This window comes from Balaenoptera musculus, chromosome 9 (assembly GCF_009873245.2).
Source record: "Balaenoptera musculus isolate JJ_BM4_2016_0621 chromosome 9, mBalMus1.pri.v3, whole genome shotgun sequence".
Lineage (NCBI taxonomy): Eukaryota > Metazoa > Chordata > Mammalia > Artiodactyla > Balaenopteridae > Balaenoptera > Balaenoptera musculus.
The window spans coordinates 30,148,026-30,171,594 of record NC_045793.1 but is presented as its reverse complement, the minus strand read 5'-3'; the positions used below and the strand labels follow the sequence as shown (position 1 = coordinate 30,171,594).

General features: G+C 37.3%; 1 protein-coding gene across 1 annotated transcript in view; it reads left to right on the top strand.

Annotated features, from left to right (window-relative positions):
- The window catches only part of CPED1 (cadherin like and PC-esterase domain containing 1), a 292,803-nt gene that overhangs the window by 135,305 nt on the left and 133,929 nt on the right, over positions 1-23,569 (top strand). Inside the window, 3 exon segments of the mRNA XM_036864402.1 lie at positions 1,066-1,116; positions 5,358-5,544; positions 6,551-6,719. Coding sequence (XP_036720297.1) covers positions 1,066-1,116; positions 5,358-5,544; positions 6,551-6,719 — 407 coding nt within the window.

Below are 23,569 nucleotides of genomic sequence, written 5' to 3'. Positions count from 1 at the left end.
AGTGGATTGGATTAAGCTATAGTCATCCAATAAATTACTATAAAGCCATTCTAATATTGTGGGAAAATAGTTACACATGAAAGATGTTTAAGATATATTATTAAATGAAACAATTGGCTACAAGCAATATAGACCTTAAGGAAAATTAATGGCAATTTTGATTTTCTCTCTTAAGCTTATGTCAATTTTCAGTTTTTTTCCTTCTAAAGAACATCTGAGCTTTATGTCACATGAAAAGGAAATGTTTCTAATTTTCAGAAGAAAAAATGAAAAGAAGTACATGTGTCTACACTTTTTTTAAAAAATCGAAGTTTTCCTACTACAAATCAAGGTTTAATCCAATGTAGTGGTTCTGGGTGTGTGGCCCCTAAACCAACAACATCAGCACCATCTGGGAAGCTTGGAAAATTCACATCTACTGAATCAGAATCTCTGGGTGTAAGGCCCAGTGTTCTTTATTTCAACAAGCCCTTCAGATGATTCTGAGGCATGCTAAAGTTTGATAATTAAATGAATCAATAAGATCAGGGAAGAACTGATGTTAAACTGCTGTTCTGATCGTCTTTCTCTCTCCCACCATTTTTTTCTTCTCTAAATGATTTCTTTAAGCACTCTGTTTTTATTCACTCATTTGTCCCATTGGTATTTATTAAGGAGTTTTTTAGATAAATGTTTGGTTGAATTTAGAAACAAAGTAAATATCAGTGGAACCAACTGGATGGAATTTATGTAATTCTAATGATTTGAGAAATTATAGCCATAAGATCTTAGAACTAGAGGAATTCTGATAGATCAACTTCAAGCAATAGATGGCATTTAGACCATTCATTTTTCTCCCTTAATATTTTCTTATTTGAAATAATCATTTTTCTGCAATTTGAACCAAATAGCTTCTTTTGTTTTACTGTAGCTTTCAGTTTAACTTAGAAGTGCTTTCTGATGTAATAAAAATTAAATAATAAAATATGTGTTTTATTAAATTATCCTGAGTTTCAGATACCTGAATATGTATTCTTTTTATTTTGATTAATAGTTTCATTTTTTAATTTACATTTCTTTTTTTAGCTGCAGTTCCACAAATTATTAATGAAACCAAAGAAATACATTGCATTAATGGTGAGTTCCAATGAAAGTGCTTCAGAATCATAATCAACAGTTAGGTTGAATAAATCATCATATTGGGGCATCTTTAGGCTGATAATGTATTTTATGTAAATTTTCAGAAGTTATGAGATTTCTGAATGAGTTCATATTTGCTACTTTTGTATAAAAAGATTTTTAATTTTCCATTTTTGAAAATGAAATATTATGTTTTTGTATTTAAAGACAGTAACTTGTTTAAAGACAGTAACTTCCAAACTTATTTTGAGGGGCCCTAACGGTGCTAATGCTTTGCCTTAGGGACTCTCAAATGGAAGAGCTTGGCCTCTCCTCTATATATTGATTTTTAGGACTCTCACCACCCAACAGTGATCCTTTTCTCCCAGATTGTTGATATAATGGATAGTACTTGATTTGAGTTTTCTTTATAACAATTGAGAGTTTTTAAGCCAAATTTCAATTTCTTTTCTTAAAATTCATGATTTTTTTTTACCAAGGTATAATCAATAATATAAATACATATATAATAGTAATACATTTTAAGTATTATATAGATTTTTAAAATTTTAAATAATTTTCTTCACTCTGGTCAGTATTATTCCAGTGGTCTTGCAAATATATCATTCTAGGGAATCTTACTGACTTTTCCAAGATCACAGTGCTATTAAATGCATGAGCTGGATCATGAAACTGGGTCTTCAGATTCTTTGTCCAAGGCTCATGTATTATCTTAATATCCTATAATAATATGATGGAAGCATAAGAATTCTATTTATCAGGTTTGTTTTTGGCAGTGTATACCTTTTTAACATATATGTGTGTGTGTGTATATATATATATATAATTGATGCTGAAACATACACAGAAAATTTAGCCTTTCACAAAACAATCTATTCTGATAAAACATTAAAGGTGAAAACAATAAAATTTATGGACTAAGATCTAATTTATGATAAATATAAGTCTTCTAATTTAATAAATCTAATTTGTGTCTTCTAAAATGCAATTTAATTCATTCACTGTGTTTTAACACTACCATTAAAATCACAATAGGCTGAGAGGTGATACAATAATGTGGTTTAATAGAATCAACAAATACATCCAATTAAAAATAATAGCATTTTGAATAAAGTACTGCTAATCAGGAAAAAGTAACAGATATACTTAACACCATTCCCTCTCTGCATTTATCATCCAATCTCCCACTTCTAGAAAAATACATGCTACTCAGTTCTCTTGGGAGACTGGTACCCAGTGTGTAGTGAGAAAAGGACTAATTTTGAGAAAACTAGGAGCAAGATTAGAATGAACATTTGTTGAGGGTCTAGTGTGCCAGGCTCTGGGTTAGATCAGGAAAGCCACTTCACCTCTTTGGTCTTTTGTTTTCTCATTTATAAGAGGAACGATTGTACAAATTAATCTCTTTTTTTTTTTTTTAGTTTTCAGGTAGCATAGGGTAGAGGATACAAACACGTTAAATAAGCTCTTCAACTTTGTTCATATTTTTATGTTGATTAAAAACTAGTCCTACCTGGGTCTTCAAAATTAATCTTCCTATTTTTATGGTAAAAGATTTTAAAAAATAACTCGATGCCTTAGAACAAGTGGGATTATCTTTCAGTGTCTAGGCTGTTTTTGTGTTTAATATGAGTTATGATTATCCCTCAAGAGGGCAACAAAATTCTGTGGTTAAAAGAAATCCATTAAAAGCAACCAAGACTTCAAACAGCTTTCCCATATATACTTGCCAAATACGTTAAGCAGCCTGCTACCACCTTACCTCACAGTGGGTTCTCTGCAGAGCTAAGGTAAGCTGGCCTGAGACAAGTTGGGACTGGACTGGGAAAGATGCCAAGGAAACACCAGGTGTTTGTAGGCAGTACCACTGATGATTCAGTTGAAGATGATGTCAGGACAAAATCAGCTTTCAAGCAGGGGTCTAGGATGCAGTACATAAGCCAGAGGTGAAGAGTTTCTGATGAAACCAAAAACAAGCACTTGCTAAAATCTTGCTTAAGAGAATGATTACACATTTTCTTTCATTTAGGGCTGAGTTTCAGTGTTGTAATGGGCAGGCCCCATTGAAAATGTTCACTATTAAGTGAAAGTATAAACTGCAAGGAAATTAACTCTCAGTGACTATTTTATAAAAATATATAAAGTTAAAGTATCAGTACATTTCCTATGATTACTATTTTGAAAAAATCTTCCACCTTGTTATTCATCTAACTGGTTCTGAACATAAAAGTGTAGCGCACGTATTTATATTCCCTTTCTGCCTAAGAAATGGTGCTTTTGAAAGCACATTCCATATCCCTGAACTCCAGCTTGTTTAAAGTGTTAGATTGGGTTCACAGTCTCCATTTGAATCAGATCTCATGACCAAAAATAACCTGTTTTTACTGTGCTTATCTCAGTGCCTTGAACATAGACTATGCCAGAAAAAAAAAAATCTTTGATGAAAAAATGAATGTGTTATTAATAAGTGGTTGAATTCAAATGAAAAGCTATGGTCCTTTTCAAGATTAAATCTAATAATACAGTCTCACCCTTATTCTTTCATTTTTTCTCTTTTATTATAAAAAATGTTAGGAGCTGGTAGGATTATTGAAATTATAGATGAAGTCCACCTACATCTGTCACCCAGATAGAATCTTTCGTAACAAGTAAAATCAATCAAGCAGGTATTTACCCAATTCACTGAGTTATTCAACCAAATAGACTAATTTTTATTGACTTTTCCCTGCAATGAAATTACAATATATCTATTGTATTATTATTGTTCCTAATTTGTACCAGAGTAGTTTTTTCTTTGACCAGCTGAGAAAACTATCCTAGAATGTGGGTCAGAAATACACACATTTATTCACTTTCATTATTTTAGGGCACGATGGGAATTAAGCTGACACCTAGTCCTCAGAACTAGAATGAAACACCTATAAAGTTGGTGGTATTCATTGCCATGGATTTGGTGATGCATCTGTCTCCATGTCTGGCAAAGAAATATAAAACTTTTGGTATTGAATCACAAAGTCCAGGATGTGATGGGAGATGGGAAGGAGAACCAAGGAAGTGGTTATGAGATGCCTTGTAAGCTTTATTGGGAGCTTGGCCTAGCTTCGGGAGGTGATGAGAAACTGTTAAAGAACTGAAGCCAAATCATCAGATTTGATTTTAGAAAACTTGTTGTGATAGCTCTATAACAATAGAGGAAAAGACAGCAGTTAACAGGATAATCGACTTTTCTTTAAGTGCAGGTGTATAGCTTCCTGTGGCAAATCTGGTGTTATCTTTTTGTCGCTGTGTTAAACATCATTGAGCATCTTATTTAAAGGCAACAGAAGACATTTTCATTTTACTGGTTTTTATAGAATTTCCTATGTTTACCTTTACTGGAATTTTGTTGACTATTGAAAAGTATCTCTGGCACAAAATACTTGTTAATATTTCTTTGAAAAACATTTGCTTTTGAGTAATTTGTTTATTTCAAATATGAACACAATATAGTTTAGCAGTGGCTGGTGTATGTGCCTAGAAATATGTTTTTAGTTTTTTCTCACTAAAATACTTTTGCAAAAAATTGAGTTATCAAATAGAAACACTTTTTTTTAAATGGCTTAGAATCAATTATATGAAATAATATGCTAGGTTCTGTAACAGGGTTGAGCAGAAGATAGCATTTCCTTCTTATACTTCAGGCTTTCTTAGGTTAAGGTGGCCGGAATATGGAGGGGGTCTCATGTTCTTGTGTCTGAGTGTTTGGCATGATATTGGATTTCACGTTCTTTGCCTCACCCTCCTGACTGTAAGCTACATATCAATCCAATGGCAGTTTAATGACACTTCCCGTCAAGAAATTTTCCTTATTCCCTGCTGGTATCCTTCTGTCACCACCCCACAGAGTCATCTCCCCCCCATTTACACAGTTGCTTGATATATGCAGTAAATGTTACGAAATGTTATCAATCCACTGGAGAGACATTTTCTGACCTTCTGTGCCTTTAAACTTTTAAAGGCTGAGCAAAAAATATCAACTAAAGTCAACAACTGTTATATGAGGCAAGGTCTACAAAATTTGGCAAATAGAAAACCCAGCTGAAGCCACAAATCAACTATGACCAGAGGACCAAATGGAAAATCAGCAGTGATCACTAAAGTTATTCAAAAGAATTTTAAAAACCTTAATCATATATGATTTTTAAACATTTATCCATGCCACAGGTGTGTTTCTGTCATTGTTTTGTTTTTTTAAACAGATAAAGATGCACAATGTCATATCAAGCAGATCTTCACACATCCGCATTTGGAACTAAATCCTGAATTTAACTCAAAGATCAAAGATTATTACTCAGAAGTCCCATTTGATGTGGTAACGCTGACAATTGGAGCAGAGACTTCTAAGTGTCAGTGCAAGGTGTACCTGCAGGAACGGGCAGGACCAAGGTATGAAGGAGCTGACAGGGGCTGAGGGGAGACATCATAGCGGGAAGCACACCTTGGAAGCAACCTTTGAAGATGGTTCAGAAAACCTGCGGCACAAGATCTGTTGGAGGGATTGCCAGGGTGTGAAATCCCTCTGCTTTACAGGTGCCATGTGGTTAAAAAGAACACATGAGTGCTCTACTGATCTATTAACAATCTTTGTGTTTAATCTTTATAACAATGTTGTAACAAGAGAGGATCTTGTGGTATGAAAAGTATTAAAGAGGACTCATTTGGGGAAAATTGAGTTTATTGTTACCTTCATGTGTTTAGGTAGTTGAAGAGTTCATCCTTCTGAACAGTAGCCTCCTCTACCCCAACCCAACTCCTCAAGTTTTTGAAGATTCAGATGTTAATTACTTAATAAACATGTTGGTGACAATTTGTGGACATAGTAACACTAACTTTCTTAGTCTCATGGGATTTTTTTCTGTTGACTCTTTTGAGAGTCATCAACTCTTTGGTTTATAATTTGAACAGAAGATAGAATTTTATGACATGCTACGTCCATGGCAAGAAATATACTCATTTTCCTATGTTGTAGGGAAAGAAATGCACCCAGCATTCCTGAGAGCTCAGAAAGTGTAATAGAAAGGAAAGAGGATTCAAGTCAGGCCAACCTGGGTCCCAACCCTGACTCTACCATACTCTACTATATTTAAAACGGGGACTATCATAGTTTTTGTATGGAGTTGTGAGTATTAAATGGGATAATGTATGACCCTGACAGGTGGTTAATAATATTAGTCCCCTTCCCTGTAATTGATAGGGGACATGACTTGCTCTGCAAGATAACTCTTGGTATACCGAAGCACAATGAAACATAAGTTAAAAGAGTTTTTTCACATTTTAGGTTTCTTATGAAATGGTGCAGATCTTATCTGTTTTTAATGAAAATTGTATACATTTAATAAATACTGATGTATGAATCAGTTTGGGTTGTCTCTCTCTCTCATTCTCTCTCCAGCTTTGCCAACTACCCTCTGGGCTTAGGGATGAACAAAATCTCAATGCTTGTGGTGGATGAATCTCCAGTCCAAGGTGAGACCCTGATCACATACAAACTCACCATCTATAGAGAAGACCGTCCAAGTCTGCCTTTGTTTGAGGACTTCACAGCATGCGGTTTTGTTCAGGTAAGTGAATTTTACATTTGCACATGGGTTGAATTGGGAGTGATCCTTTAACCCAGGTGAAAAATGCCAAATGAAAATTATTAGAAAAAAGTGGATGCTTTCAAATCCAAATAATTGTGGTCTCATTTCAAAAAAGAGTACCAGCCAGGTATCTAAGATACCTTTTTGTGAGTGATTTTCTTTTAAGTGTGGTGGCTATTCCCTGCACTTATAGTGTGCAGTGGATTTATTGTGGTTAATATTGAAAAAAATGTCTGAGTACTCGCACTTAGTTATGAAATTGCTTTTACATTTCCTGTTTCAATTGTGCTGTGTTTCTTGGATTTGTCCCTGGAACTACTTTGAAATTTTAAACTAGATTCAGTGGAGTTTGTTTTAAAGAATAAGAGGAAAATTTATGAAACTATTTTACAAAAGGGATACCAGATGAACGAAATTAAATTTCCTTGGGTAGATACATTTCGCCTTCACTTCTTGTACCTTCATCATTTCTAAAGTTTGTAGTTGCTCCAGTGAGCAACACATACCATTCTGTAGCCCTGGTGATTTTGGAGGAGGGTGAACATTACCCAGAGACTTTGTCTTATTTGGTGGTTCTTTCTTCTGTGTTTTCATTTTTTAGGAGTCTGTGTATAACCTTCTATATTTGCCTACATCATACACCCTGGCTACAAGTGATTCCAGGGAAGTAGTAATTGATACTCTTACCATATCTACTAATCCACTTAGACAGAATAATTGCACCTATGTCGTGTCTCAGTGATTGATATGCTAGTGGGAGCATGAACCACAGACGGTTAATAAAAAAGAGAAATGGCTGACTGGGCCTCAGTGAGTAGGATGGATACCATGTTTTCTTAAATGTAGTGGCCATATAGAGTGTTCTCTCCCCTCTATGCACCACCACCACAATCTCATCTCTTCTCAAGAATTTAACACTATTTTGTAAGGGTACTCATTGCTGAGATTTTTATTTTTCAAGAAAATATACACCTGTGATTTATGAACTACCACCAACTCAAAGGGAATTTCACAGTGGTGTATAGATTGGTCTAAAGCAGGACAGAACCATTATTCTTAAAGATATTAGTAGGTGTACTTAAAAAAAAGATAGGAGGGGGAGACCTTCAATATGGCGGAGGAGGAAGACGTGGAGATCACCTTCCTCCCCACAAATACATCAGAAATACATCTACATGTGGAACAACTCCTACAGAACACCTACTGAATGCTGGCAGAAGACCTCAGACCTCCCAAAAGGCAAGAAACTCCCCACGTACCTGGGTAGGGCAAAAGAAAAAAGAAAAAACAGAGACAAAAGAATAGGGACGGGGGCTTCCCTGGTGGCGCAGTGGTTGAGAGTCTGCCTGCTAATGCAGGGGACACGGGTTCGAGCCCTGGTCTGGGAAGATCCCACATGCCACGGAGCAGCTGGGCCCGTGCGCCACAACTACTGAGCCTGCGCGTCTGGAGCCTGTGCCCCACAACGGGAGGGGCCGCGATAGTGAAAGGCCCGCACACCGCGATGAAGAGCAGTCCCCGCACCGCGATGAAGAGTGGCCCCCACTTGCCGCAACTAGAGAAAGCCCTCGCACGAACCGAAGACCCAACACAGCCAAAAATAAATAAATAAATAAATAAAGTAGCTATAAAATTAAAAAAAAAAAAAAGAATAGGGACGGGACCTGCACCAGTGGGAGGGAGCTGTGAAGGAGGAAAGGTTTCCACACACTAGGAAGCCCCTTCGCGGGCAGAGACTGACGGTGGCGGAGGGGGGAGCTTCGGAGCCACGGAGGAGAGCGCAGCCACAGGGGTGCGGAGGGCAAAGTGGAGAGATTCCCGCACAGAGGATCAGTGCCGACCAGCACTCACCAGCCCGAGAGGCTTGTCTGCTCACCTGCCGGGGCGGGCGGGGGCTGGGAGCTGAGGCTCGGGCTTCAGAGGTCGGATCCCAGGGAGAGGACTGGGGTTGGCTGTGTGAACAGAGCCTGAAGGGGCTAGTGCGCCACAGCTAGCTGGGAGGGAGTCCAGGAAAAAGTCTGGACATGCCTAAGAGGCAAGAGACCATTGTTTCGGGTGCGCGAGGAGAGGGGATTCAGAGCACCGCCTAAACGAGCTCCAGAGACGGGCACGAGCCGCGGCTATCAGCGCGGACCACAGAGACGGGCATGAGACGCTAAGGCTGCTGCTGCAGCCACCAAGAAGCCTGTGTACAAGCACAGGTCACTCTCCACACCTCCCCTCCTGGGAGCCTGTGCAGCCCGCCACTGCCGGGGTCCTGTGATCCAGGGACAACTTCCCCGGGAGAATGCACAGTGTGCCTCAGGCTGGTGCAACGTCACGCTGGCCTCTGCCGCCGCAGGCTTGCCCCGCATCCGTACCCCTCCCTCCCCCTGGCCTGAGTGAGCCAGAGCCCCCGAATCAGCTGCTCCTTTAACCCCGTCCTGTCTGAGCGAAGAACAGACGCCCTCAGGCGACCTACATGCAGAGGCGGGTCCAAATCCAAAGCTGAACCCCGGGAGCTGTGCGAACAAAGAAGAGAAAGGGAAAACTCTCCCAGCAGCCTCAGGAGCAGCGGATTAAATCTCCACAATCAACTTGATGTACCCTGCATCTGTGGAATACCTGAATAGACAACAAATCATCCTAAAATTGAGGCAGTGGACTTTGGGAGCAGCTGTAGACTTGGGGTTTGCTGTATGCGACTGACTGGTTTCTGGTTTTATGTTTATCTTAGTTTAGTATTTAGAGTTTATTATCATTGGTAGATTTGTTTATTGATTTTGTTGCTCTCTTCCTTTTTTTCTTTATATATATATATATTTTTTTTTTTTTCCTTTTTCTCTTTTTGTGAGTTTGAATGTGTATGCTACTTTGTGTGATTTTGTCTGTATAGCTTTGCTTTTACCATTTGACCTAGGATCTATCTGTCCGTTTTTTGTTTTTGTTTTTTTTAATACAGTTTTAAGCGCTTGTTATTGGTGGATTTGTTTTTTGGTTTGGTTGCTCTCTTCTTTCCTTTTTTTTTTCTTTTTTTATTACTTTTTAATTTTTTAAATTTTTACTAATTTTTTATTTTAATAACTTTATTTTATTTTATTTTTTCTTTCTTTCCTTCTTTTTTTCTCCCTTTTCTTCTGAGCTGTGTGGCTGACAGGGTCCTGGTGCTCCAACCAGGTGTCAGGCTCGTGCCTCTGAGGTGGGAGAGCTGAGTTCAGGACATTGGTTCACCAGAGGCCTCCCAGTTCCATGTAATATCAAATGGCAAAAGCTCTCCCAGAGATCTCCATCTCAATGCAAAGACCCAGCTACACTCAACGACCAGCAAGCTACAGTGCTGGACACCCTATGCCAAACAACTAGCAAGACAGGAACACGACCCCACCCATTAGCAGAGAGGCTGCCTAAAATCATAATAAGGTCACAGACACCCCAAAACACACCACCGGATGCGGTCATGCCCACCAGAAAGACAAGATCCAGCCTCATCCACCAGAACACAGGCATCAGTCCCCTCCACCAGGAAGCCTACACAAGCCACTGAACCAACCTTACCCACTGGGAGCAGACACCAAAAACAACAGGAACTACAAACTTGCAGCCTGCGAAAAGGAGACCCCAAACACAGCAAGTTAAGCCAAATGAGAAGACAGAGAAACACACAGCAGATGAAGGAGCAAGGTAAAACTCCACCAGACCAAACAAATGAAGAGAAAATACGCAGTCTACGTGAAAGAGAATTCAGAGTAATGATAGTAAAGATGATCAAAAATCTTGGAAATAGAATGTAGAAAATACAAGAAACGTTTAACAAGGACCTAGAAGAACTAAAGAGCAAGCGAACAGTGATGAACAACACAATAAATGAAATTAGAAATTCTCTAGAATGAATCAATAGCAGAATAACTGAGGCAGAAGAACGGATAAGTGACCTGGAAGATAAAATAGTGGAAATAACTACTGCAGATCAGAATAAAGAAAAAAGAATGAAAGGAATTGAGGATAGTCTCAGAGACCTCTGGGACAGCATTAAACGCACCAACGTTCTAATTGTAGGGGTCCCAGAAGAAGAAGAGAAAAAGAAAGGGACTGAGAAAATATTTGAAGAGATTATAGTTGAAAACTTCCCTAATATGGGAAAGGAAATAGTTAATCAAGTCCAGGAAGCGCAGAGAGTCCCATACTGGATAAATCCAAGGAGAAAACGCCAAGACACATATTAATCAAACTATCAAAAATTAAGTACAAAGAAATAATATTAAAAGCAGCAAGGGAAAAGCAACAAATAACATACAAGGGAATCCCCATAAAGTTAACAGCTGATCTTTCAGCAGAAACTCTGCAAGCCAGAAGGTAGTGGCAGGACATATTTAAATTGATGAAAGGGAAAAGGTTACAACCAAGATTATTCTCCCCAGCAAAGATCTCATTCAGATTCCACGGAGAAATTAAAACCCTTACAGACAAGCAAAAGCTAAGAGTATTCAGCACCACCAAACCAGCTTTACAACAAAGGTTAAAGGAACTTCTCGAGGCAGGAAACACAAGAGAAAGAAAAGACCTACAATAACAAACCCAAAACAATTAAGAAAATAGGAATAGGTAATAGGTAATAAGAACATACATATCGATAATTACCTTACATGTAAATGGATTAAATGCTCCAACCAAAAGACACAGACTGGCTGAATGGATACAAAAACAAGACCCGTATACATGCTGTCTCCAACCGACCCATTTCAGACCGAGGGACACATACAGACAAAGTGAAGGGATGGAAAAAGATATTCCATGCAAATGTAAAACAAAAGAAAGCTGGAGTAGCAATTCTTATATTAGACAAAATAGACTTTAAAATAAAGACTATTACAGGAGACAAAGAAGGACACTACATAATGAGCAAGGAATCAATCCACGAAGAAGATATAACAATTGTAAGTATTTATGCACCCAACATAGGAGCACCTCAATACATAAGGCAAATGCTAACAGCCATAAAAGGGGAAATCGACAGTAACACAATCATAGTAGGGGACTTTAACAGCCCACTTTCACCAATGGACAGATCATCCAAAATGAAAATAAATAAGGAAACACAAGCTTTAAATGATACATTAAATAAGATGGACTTAATTGATATTTATAGCACATTCCATCCAGAAACAACAGAATACACTTTCTTCTCAAGTGCTCATGGAACATTCTCCAGGATAGATCATATCTTGGGTCACAAATCAAGCCTTGGTAAACTTAAGAAAATTGAAATCATATCAGTTATCTTTTCCAACCACAATGCTGAGACGAGATATCAATTACAGGGAAAAAAAATGTAAAAACTACAAACACGTGGAAGCTAAACAGTACACTACTTCATAACCAAGAGATCACTGAAGAAATCAAAGAGGAAATAAAAACATACCTAGAAACAAATGACAATGAAAACACAATGACCCAAAACCTACGGGATGCAGCAAAAGCAGTTCTATAGCAATGCAATCCTACCTCAAGAAACAAGAAACATCTCAAATAAACAACCTAACCTTACACCTAAAGCAATTAGAGAAAGAAGAACAAAAAAACCCCAAAGTTAGCAGAAGAAAAGAAATCATAAAGATCAGATCAGAAATAAATGAAAAAGAAATGAAGGAAATGATAGCAAAGATCAGTAAAAATAAAGCTGTTTCTTTGAGAAGATAAACACAATTGATAAACCATTAGCCAGACTCATCAAGAAAAAAAGGGAGAAGACTCAAATCAATAGAATTAGAAATTAAAAAGGAAAAGTAACAACTGACACTGCAGAAATGCAAAGGATCATGAGACTTCTACAAACAATTCTGTGCCAATAAAATGGACAACCTGGAAGAAATGGACAAATTCTTAGAAAAGCACCACCTTCCAAGACTGAACCAGGAAGAAATAGAAAATATAAACAGACCAATCACAAGCACTGAAATTGAGACTGTGATTAAAAATCCTCCAACAAACAAAAACCCAGGACCAGATGGCTTCACAGGCAAATTCTATCAAACATTTAGAGAAGAGCTAACACCTATCCTTCTCAAACTCTTACAAAATATAGCAGAGGGAGGAAGACTCCCAAACTCAATCTACAAGGCCACCATCACCCTGATACCAAAACTAGACAAAGATGTCAGAAAGAAAGAAAATACAGGCCAATATTACTGATGAACATAGATGCAAAAATCCTCAACAAAATATTAGCAAACAGAATCCAACAGCACATTAAAAGGATCATACACCATGATCAAGTGGGGTTTATCCCAGGAATGCAAGGATTCTTCAATACATGGAAATCAATCAATATGATAAACCGTATTAGCAAGTTGAAAGAGAAGAACCATATGATCATCTCAATAGATGCAGAAAAAGCTTTCGACAAAATTCAACACATATTTATGATAAAAACCCTCCAGAAAGTAGGCATAGAGGGAACCTACCTCAACATACTACAGGCCATATATGACAAACCCACAGCCAACATCGTTCTCAATGGTGAAAAACTGAAACCATTTCCACTAAGATCAGGAACAAAACAAGGTTGTCCACTCGCACCACTGTTAATCAACATAGTGTTGGAAGTTTTAGCCTCAGTGATCAGAGAAGAAAAAGAAATAAAAGGAATCCAAACTGGAAAAGAAGAAGTAAAACTGTCACTGTTTGCAGATGACATGATACTGTACATAGAGAATCTTAAAGGCTCTACCAGAAAACTACTAGAGCTAATCAATGAATTTGGTAAGTAGCAGGATACAAAATTAATGCACTGAAATCTCTTGCATTCCTATACACTAATGATGAAAAATCTGAAAGAGAAATTAAGGAAACACTCCCATTTACTATTGCAACAAAAAGAATAAACTAGCTAGGAATAAACCTACCTAAGGAGACAAAAGACCTGTATGCAGAAAACTATAAGACACTGATGAAAAAAATTAAAGATGATACAAACAGATAGAGAGATATACCATTATCTTGGATTGGAAGAATCAACATTGTGAAAATGACTATACTCCCCAAAGCAATCTACAGATTCAAGGCAATCCCTATCAAACTATCAATGGCATTTTTCACAGAAATGGAACAAAAAATTTCACAATTTGTATGGAAACACAAAAGACCCTGAATAGCCAAAGCAATCTTGAGAAAGAAAAACAGAGCTGCAGGAATCAGGATCACGGACTTCAGACTATACTACAAAGCTACAGTAATCAAGACAGTATGGTACTGGCACAAAAACAGAAACATAGATCAATGGAACATAATAGAAAGCCCAGAGATAAACCCATGCACACATGGTCACCTTATTTTTGATAAAGGATGCAAAAATATACAATGGAGAAAAGACAGCCTCTTCAATAAGTGGTGCTGGGAAAACTGGACAACTACATCTAAAAGAATGAAATTAGAACACTCCCTAGCACCATACAGAAAAATAAACTCAAAATGGATTAAAGACCTAAATGTAAGGCCAGACATTATAAAACTCTTAGAGGAAAACATAGGCAGAACACTCTATGGCATAAATCACAGCAAGATCCTTTTCGACCCACCTTCTAGGGAAATGGAAATAAAAACAAAAATAAACAAATGGGATCTAATGAAACTTAAAAGCTTTTGGACAGCAAAAGAAACCATAAACAAGACAAAAAGACATCCCTCAGAATGGGAGAAAATATTTGCAAATGAAGCAACTGACAAAGGAGTAATCTCCAAAATTTACAAGCAGCTCATGCAGCTCAATATCCAAAAAACAAACAACCGAATCCAAAAATGGGCAGAAGACCTAAATAGACATTTCTCCAAAGATGATATACAGATAGCCAAGAAACACGTGAAAGAATGCTCAACATCATTAATCATTAGAGAAATGCAAATCAAAACTACAATGAGGTATCACCTCACACCAGTCAGAATGACCATCATCAAAAAATCTACAAACAATACTGGAGAGGGTGTGGAGAAAAGGGAACCCTCTTGCACTGTTGGTGGGAATGTAAATTGATACAGCCTCTATGGAGAACAGTATGGAGGTTCCTTAAAAACTAAAAATAGAACTACCATATGACCCAGCAATCCCACTACTGGGCATATACCCTGAGAAAACCATAATTCAAAAAGAGTCATGTACCACAATGTTCATTGCAGCACTATTTACAATAGCCAGGACATGGAAGCAACCTAAGTGTCTATCAACAGATGAATGGATAAAGAAGATGTGGCACATATATACAATGGAATATTACTTAGCCATAAAAGTAAACGAAATTGAGTTATTTGTAATGAGGTGGATGGACCTAGAGACTGTCATACAGAGTGAAGTAAGTCAGAAAGAGGAAAACCAATACTGTATGCTAACACATATATATGGAATCTAAAAAATAAAAAAAGGTTCTGAAGAACCTAGGGGCAGAACATGAATAAAGATGCAGAGGTAGAGAATGGACTTGAGGACATGGGGAGGGGGAAGGGTAAGCTGGGACAAAGTGAAAGAGTGGCATGGACATATATACACTACCAAATGTAAAGTAGATAGCTAGTGGGAAGCAGCTGCATAGCACAGGGAGATCAGCTTGGTGCTTTGTGACCACCTAGAGGGGTGGGATAGGGAGGGTGGGAGGGAGACACAAGAGGGAGGGGATCTGGGGATATATGTATACGTATAGCTGATTCACTTTGTTATAAATCAGAAACTAACACACAATTGTAAAGCAATTATACTCCAATAAAGATGTTAAAAGAAAAAGATAGCAAAGAGTAGTGTTGTATGGTTATGAAGCAATGGATTAAACAAAATTAAGTAGGTTTCTTTACTGTAGGACTTCTTTGAATGTTTCAGATACTTATTTAAATGGTGGGCTTTCAAAAGAAGAATATGTAGTGTCCAGCATTTCCAAACTTATTTGACATCTTTTTAATGGACTACCTGTTGATATTCTTCTGTGGAACACAGTTGGGGAAACAGGGGTCTAGACTATGGAGAAGACTTCAAGATTATGTTCCTCTCAGTTATCCACTTTTCAGTTTGCTTTCTTAGGGTTGCTATACCTCAGTCTTTTTCCAAGCTGGAAAACAAATTATAGAGCCACACCAAAAATGTTCATGAGGGAGGGAACCAAAACCTAGAGGGAGGTGTGTTTTTGTCTAAGTGTGTGTATGCAGTGTGTGTGTAGTTATTTCCATACTAAATATTCTCACCTTTAGTGTGTGACTGTTTTTCCATTTTTCTTTTTCTGACTCTAATATTTTATATAGAAACTAACTCTTAAAATAAATCATCTTTGAGGGAAAGCTAAGAGTATGAATGATTTTTTCCAGAATATTTATGGTTACCAACAACAATTATTTTTACTTCAAAAAGCACCATAAATTTAATTTTAATGTACATTTTATTTTTTAAAAGTCTCTATGGGTAACTACCTTTTTACTGGTCAGTAAACTTGACTTTTATATGGAGTAAATATATAATGAAAGTTACAAAGTAACGCAAAATTTCTACATCAAGGCATGAAAGAATGTATTTTTACTTTTCACTTTTCATGTTAGGTTTGTGCTATTGAATTTTTGCTGTATCTTTTGAAATGTAATTGTTACCCACAGTTATTGGCATAGCTGTATATTTTGTTTCCACTCTAAACTTAAACATGGTAAATGACTCATTCATTATTTTGCTATATGCAAAACCCATTTAAAATTTTTTAAATTTCTAAGTGTTCATAAAAGTGTAAAATCCTTATGCTGGATCTTTTAACACTGACATTCATTTCAGGAATATATATTCCTACCTGGCTGTCATTTGAAGAGACCTTTGTACATTTAATTGTAATTATATACATGATAAATATCTAGAGAGGTGTCAGTAGGAATGGAGATGATACCATGAGTAGAAAGGGACGTTGCAGAGGTGGAATCTGCAGGATTTGCCCACTTGTCTCTGATTTATCCTTTCTTTGTCCTTCTTATGACACTATTCTGGTTCAGTTCTTGTTACTTGTTGACTCAAATACTAAAATAATCCCCAGCTTTGTTTCCCTGTATCTGTCTGACTCTTTTCCAGTTCAGTTTTGCAAGCTTGATCTTGATCAACTTAAAGCGCACTCTGTCATAGGCTTTGCCAAAAATGCTCCAAGCTCTCCCTCTGATGGTCATTCACTTCTCTCATGTTGGTCCATATGTGTTTTCAGCCTCATGTCTCATTGTTTGTCAGTGTATTTTATGCTTCTGCTAACCTGGCTTATTTACCCTTCCCCAGACGTGCTTCCCAATCCTGTGACACTGTCTGGGGCTGTCCCTTCCACTGGAAACTAAAATGAGTTTATTTGATGTCACGCCAGAAGCTGTAACTTGGATTTAGGTGTAGGAGTTTTGATCCAAGTTGTATAAAAAAGAGTTCTTTAAAGGTCAAAACTGCTCCCAAATAGGTATTATTGACTATCATTTACTATGTGCCAGGCTCTGTCGTAAATGCTTTAGATTTAGTTATAGTCTCTTTAATCCTTACAGCATCCTTATAGATTGAATTCTGCTCTTAGCCCTCGGTTTCAGAGGAGAAACTCCAGAGATCAGAGGGGTTAAAGAAATTGCCCAAGGTCACATAGCTAGTGAGTGGCAAGGCTTGGATTCAGATCCAGTTGTGCCTAGTTCCAAAGTCCATGTTGTATCACGTTGCCTCCTGGCTCCCTCACAGGTGGGGACTTTTCTGTGCCAGGAAATATTCAAGCATCAATTGGAAATCCATCTCTCAAGGAACAGATGAGGAACTGGATTAGATGATTTTTAAGTTTCCTTGACGTTAATAAAATAAGTCTCATTGACCCTTGGTGTATTGCAAAGTCCTGTGATTAAAGTACACTGCTGCTGAGGTGGCCTTGTGCCAGGGTGGGCTGGCTTGGTGGGGTTGGGGTGTGGGACCTGCAGGAAGAGGAGTGGCCCCAGTCCTTGCCAGTGCCTGCCTGCTCGGCTCTGGGCTCTGCAACTGCAGGCCGCCACGTCTTCCACTGAGGAGCGGACCTGCCCCTATGGACTCCAGTGAGGATCCAGACCCCTGGAGCTTGCCGTCCCCGATTGCCTGATTCCAGTTGTCTAGTCAAGTATGCTTTAGGCTCCACTAACATTGGCAGGAACCTTCCTCCTGAGCCCAAAGAGAAGGAATAAACTAGCGAAGCAGGTGCTACTGTCCTCCAGAGAGTGGTATTGGCCTAGTCTGCTGGCAGGAAGAACCGCCCTTTGGAGGATGGTGGGGAGAAGCCCCCTTCACACAAACCAGGGATCCTTAGGTGGGATGAGTGAGGGCAAAAGCCTGGCAGCCGGACTGCTGGGTGACCCTTTGGTCTGTTGGTGCCATCTGATATTTTTTTTAGAGTTTGCAACTCCCTGTGAACTAGGGAAAAAATGGTCAAGAAAAGTTGCCAGAAAATTATGAGGCTGAGATGGAAAGGCACTTACTTTACAAGAAGAAGATAACCCAATGGCCAAGAAGCATATGAAAAGATGCTCAATTCCATCAACCATCAGGGAAATGCAAGTTAAAATGACAATGAGATACCACTACCAACCCACCACAATGAAAAACACTAAAAGGACTGACAATACAAAGTGTTGGAGAGGACGTGGAGCAAGCTTTCATTCATGCGCTGCTGGGGGAAGTGTCAAATGTTTGCCCATTTTGGGAAAAGTTGCCAGTATTAGTATAGCTAACATAAAACTAACATCCTATGACACAGCAATCCTGCTAACTGCGTACGCAAGATAAACGAAGTCATAGGTCCATCAAAAGATATATCCAAGAAATCTTTTTTTTTTTTAACTTTTAAAGCATTTTATTTTTTAGAGCAGTTTTAAGTTTACAATAAATGAGAAGAAGGTACAGAGATTACCCATATACACCCAGCCCCACATATACCTAGCCTCTCATTATCAACATCACTCATCAGAATGGTACATTTTTTACCGGGGATGAACCTACATTGGCACATCATAATCACCCAAAGTCCGTAGTTACCTTAGGGTTTACTCCTTGTGTTATACATTCTATGGGTTGGGACAAATGTATAATGACATGGATCCAACATTATAAAATCATACAAAGTATTTTCACTGCCCTGAAAATCTTCTGTGCTCCACCTATTCATCTCTCCCACTGCCTGCCAACCCCTGGCAGCTACTGATTTGTTTTCATTGTCTCCATAGCTTTAGCTGTTTTAGAATGTCATACAGTTGGGATCATACAGTATGTAGCTTCTCAGGTTGGCTTCTTTCACTTAGTGATGCATTTAAGTTTCCTCCACATCTTTTCATGGCTTGATAGCTCTTTTCATTTAAGCACAAGAAATCTTCATATCAGTTGTATAAAATCTAAAAGCTGCTTATAAAATCTAAAAGCTGGAAAAAGTTCAATAAGAAAAGAGATAAACAAATTCAATGTAATACTGTTGAGACATTTAAAAATAAATTAACTATTGATACACAAACATGGGTAAATCTCCAAAACATTATGTCGAGAAAAAGAAGCCAGACATAAAAAGATGTACTATAATTCATTTATATGAAGCTTAAGAGCAGTCAAAACTAATCTATGGTGATAGAAATCAAAATAGTGGTTACCTAGAAGGTGTGGGAGCTTCTAAGCATGAGGAAACTTTTTGGGCAAATGTCCTATATCTTAATCTGGGTGGTGGTTACATATATAACCAGGTGGTATATAGATGTATAAAAATTTAATTAATTGTGCACTTCAGATTTGTGCAATTAACTGTGTATAATACTTGTAAGTATGTTTGGCTATATATAAATTATGTATACTAAATATAAATTATACCTCAATAATATAAGAAAAATCCATTAGTGGGGAAGTATGTAATATATTCCAAGACATGCCTCCCTTCTCAAATATATTGATCAGAAAGAAGTTAATTATCATGCAATTAACTTAGGCAATAGGTTATATTAGGAATGTGTTACTATAATATCAAGAAAAATATTAGAAAATTCTTGTGGGATATATCCTACAGATGATTGCAGAAAAGTATTCAGTCATTTATAAGAATCCTTTCCAGAAGGTCTTAATTTAAAGTTTATATGGGTGGTCCATTAGAAGTACTCTAGTATATAAAATGGAAAAGTGTCTAATAAGTACTACTAATTTTTAGCCTTCCTTTTAGAAACTGTAAAATGAGTGAAAAGATAATGAATGAAAAATGTGGATTGTTTTAGACACTTAACTAGGCATGAGAGGCCTCGGGAACTGGGAGGAGTCAATAGCAGAGGTAGGATTTTCTCACCATGGGCTCCAGTTAGAATTCGAATCAGAGACCTTTCCCTTATTTATCTTTTATGCTTAATCTTATTAGAGTCTTTAGGTTTCATGGCAAACTGATGCTATGATGAAGTGTAGAATACAAAAAGTGAGGGATAACATTTCTAATCTTCTATCAAATTTTTGGCCTTCCAAATTGTTCTTTTTCTTTTTTTTCCAACAATTATAGTGCCTTCGTTATATTTTTAAGGTTGAAATCCAGAGTTGAACTACTGCACATTAAATGATAGACTGTTATACATGTATGTGATTCCCCAAAGCCTATACCTGGCAAGCTAAAAGGAAATGGATTAAACCTTAATTATAGTTTATTTGTTCATTAAGAGGAAAAATTATAATTCCTCCTTACATTTCAAATTAGATTTTGGCCTAATGGACTCCATTATTAAATTTTAAATAAACATAAAAAACAGTCCAGGGCTTCCCTGGTGGCGCAGTGGTTGAGAATCTGCCTGCTAGTGCAGGGGAGACGGGTTCGAGCCCTGGTCTGGGAGGATCCCACATGCCGCGGAGCAACTAGGCCCGTGAGCCACAATTACTGAGCCTGCGCGTCTGGAGCCTGTGCTCCGCAACAAGAGAGGCCGCGATAGTGAGAGGCCCGCGCACTGCGATGAAGAGTGGCCCCCGCTTGCCACAACTAGAGAAAGCCCTCGCACAGAAACGAAGACCCAACACAGCCAAAAATAAATAAATTAATAAAAAAAAAAAAAAACAGTCCACCTTCAAGTAACCAAAAGAGGAGAATCCAATTTGCAGTTAATCAAGTTTCCTAATTTCTCCTTCCCCCATTCTCTCACCTTCTGGACATCAACTATTCATTTTTCTATTTAACCAAAAGACTAACAGTGAAGAAGAAAGCAAATATAAGGCATACCAGTCAATTAAAAAATCAATTACTATGACAATTTGGTGAATAGTAAGATAATTTAATTAATTTGTTAATATATATTCCGTGTTATTTACATAATCAAACATTTTAAGTACCTACTTAGCCATAATTAACTATTTGAGTTTAGTGTCTGTTTCTAATTATATCGCCAGTTGGAATTTGCATATGGTAGCTGTAGAGGCAACTGTTAGTTTAGTTATTATCAGTGAGGGAGAAAGGGCTAATTTACATGACTGATATAAAACAACCAGATTTGGACCAAGGCTTCTCCACCTCAGCATTATTGATATTGGGGCCGGATCATTCTTCATTCTGGGGAGCTGTCCTGTGCACTGTAGGATGTTTAGTGGCACCCCTGGCCTCCATCCACTAGATTTCCAGTGGTACGCCCCTCCCCAAGGGGTGGTAACCAGAAGTGTCTCCCGATGTTGCCAGATGTCCTCTGAGGGGCAAAATCAGCCCCTCAGAGGACATCTTCGAGAATCAGTGAGAACCACTGATGTATATCAATAAGAGGTCCTGCTTTTCTACTTTCTACTAGTAAAGCTAGTAAATCTGTAGTGGATTTACTAGAGGTATGGATAGTTTAAAGGTAATCCCTCAAAGTTGAATGTTGAAGCATTATTCTTATCTGTTTTCATCGTTATATTTTTAATCATTTCTGTAGTCAGTGATAGGACTCTGAGAGCTCTTTATTCTCCTCATTAATTTGCCATCTTTTCTGTCTAATGTAATTATAATCAGAAGTATGCATTCAATTACAGAAAACATGATTCTTAATGAAACATAAAAAGTCAAGTAACATACCTAGACTATTTCATGTTGATTTATCCATAAATAGCATGATGTTTTGCTGTTAGGGAGAAAGATTTAGATAGTAATAAGCTGTTATTATTGCTGGAATATGTCATGCATAGGAATTAAGAAGATATATTTATGTTCTAAGGAAATTAAAATACATATGGGGAAATATTTCTTTTAATATCTCCTTCCAAATCAAAAAGTTTTGACATGGATAACAATAGAGCATCCACAGAAATTGATTTGTACAGATGATCTGTGGTCTCATATACATTTTGCCTCCAAAGTGTTGTGCCAGATAGAGTCATAAATAAAATCTGCAGAAAGGTCATAGGGCAAAACCGTAGGAGACTACATTTCATGGATCCATTTGCTAGAAGCAGCTTTCATTTTAAAATACATTTCAATTAATAAAGAAAGGGAAAATACCAAGGAAAGAAAAAATACCATTTACAAAAATGATACGTCCAGCATTTAGCTACGCATTTAAAACGGGCATTTGCTGCTTTATTTTACAAAAACACTAATTAGCAATCTAGATGCTGAGTTATTAAATGGTGTGTGAATGACTCCAGTTATAGCATTTGGAAATGCTTTATAAAATGTTCCCATTTATTTTTTTGTACATTTCCAACAACGCATAAGGACAATTATAAAACAACTCATATGATAGTTGTCTAATGTGTTAGCAAATGTCCATAATAAGAGAATAGCATTTAGCAATGACTGCCTAATAAAAATTTGTTCGATTCCAAAGTTGTAGTATTGTTGAAATACTCATTTTAGTGGTTTTTAGTTACCTTGTTTACGTCATTATACCAGAGGAATGCGATTTAATTTTTCAACAGTAGAGTCTGTGTTGTAGTGAAATGCTCCCAGCCAGCAACTGTTTATTAAGTATCTGCTCTGCACTCTGCTCTTAGAAATTTGCCATGTGCTGTAGGGGAAGACACGCACAGCAGCAGCCGCAGACGGAGGAGGAGTAGTCGTGCAACATTTATAGAACTTTTATTACGTGCCAGGCATCATGTGAAGCACTTTTTCTTCCTACCTTACTTAGTGTTCTCCACAACCCTAAACAGATGATTTTTTTATCCCCTCCCTTTTTTAACATATGAAGAAACTAAGACTTCAGAATAGTTAAAACAGTTAGAAAGCTTGTCCAGGCTTTCTACATAACATATGTAATTAGTGGCAAAGGTGGGATTTGAATACGGGTCTGACGCAAATCTATCCCCTTAATCATTACTCTGGACCATAGAATCTAAAACCCTCCTCACACTTACAATCTAATTGACCTTTTGAGAAACTCTCATTAAGCGAGAATTCAACTTGTTCAAATTTAGTTAACTAAATTTGTTTCTGTGGTCATGTACAGTGATAATTTTTATAATGTTCTGGAGTCACTGCAAAATTCTGAGGTCTTCATAATCTTTATTTGGTGAGTAATATCAGATAGCAGAGTCTTCCCATTGAGAGTCTACCTATGAGGAAAGTTTTAGAGCTAATATCTAATATTTTACTAGACAGTTTATATATCCCAATATCTGACTATATTGGTATCCAATATTTAAATCAGGTTATAATAGTTTACATATTAGAATTCTACTTAGCCAGAATACTATTATTGCTACTCATTGTTAAAATGATTTCTAGTGCACAGGCTTTTTTTTAATGTTATGCTTGATTACACAATTGGAACAATTTCCAATTAATCGCTTTCACTATTGAACACACCTTACTACCTTATTGTTTCTATTAAAATATCCACAGTACATTTTTTCAAAACTTAAAAAAAAACTTTGTTCACGCATACTTCATGAC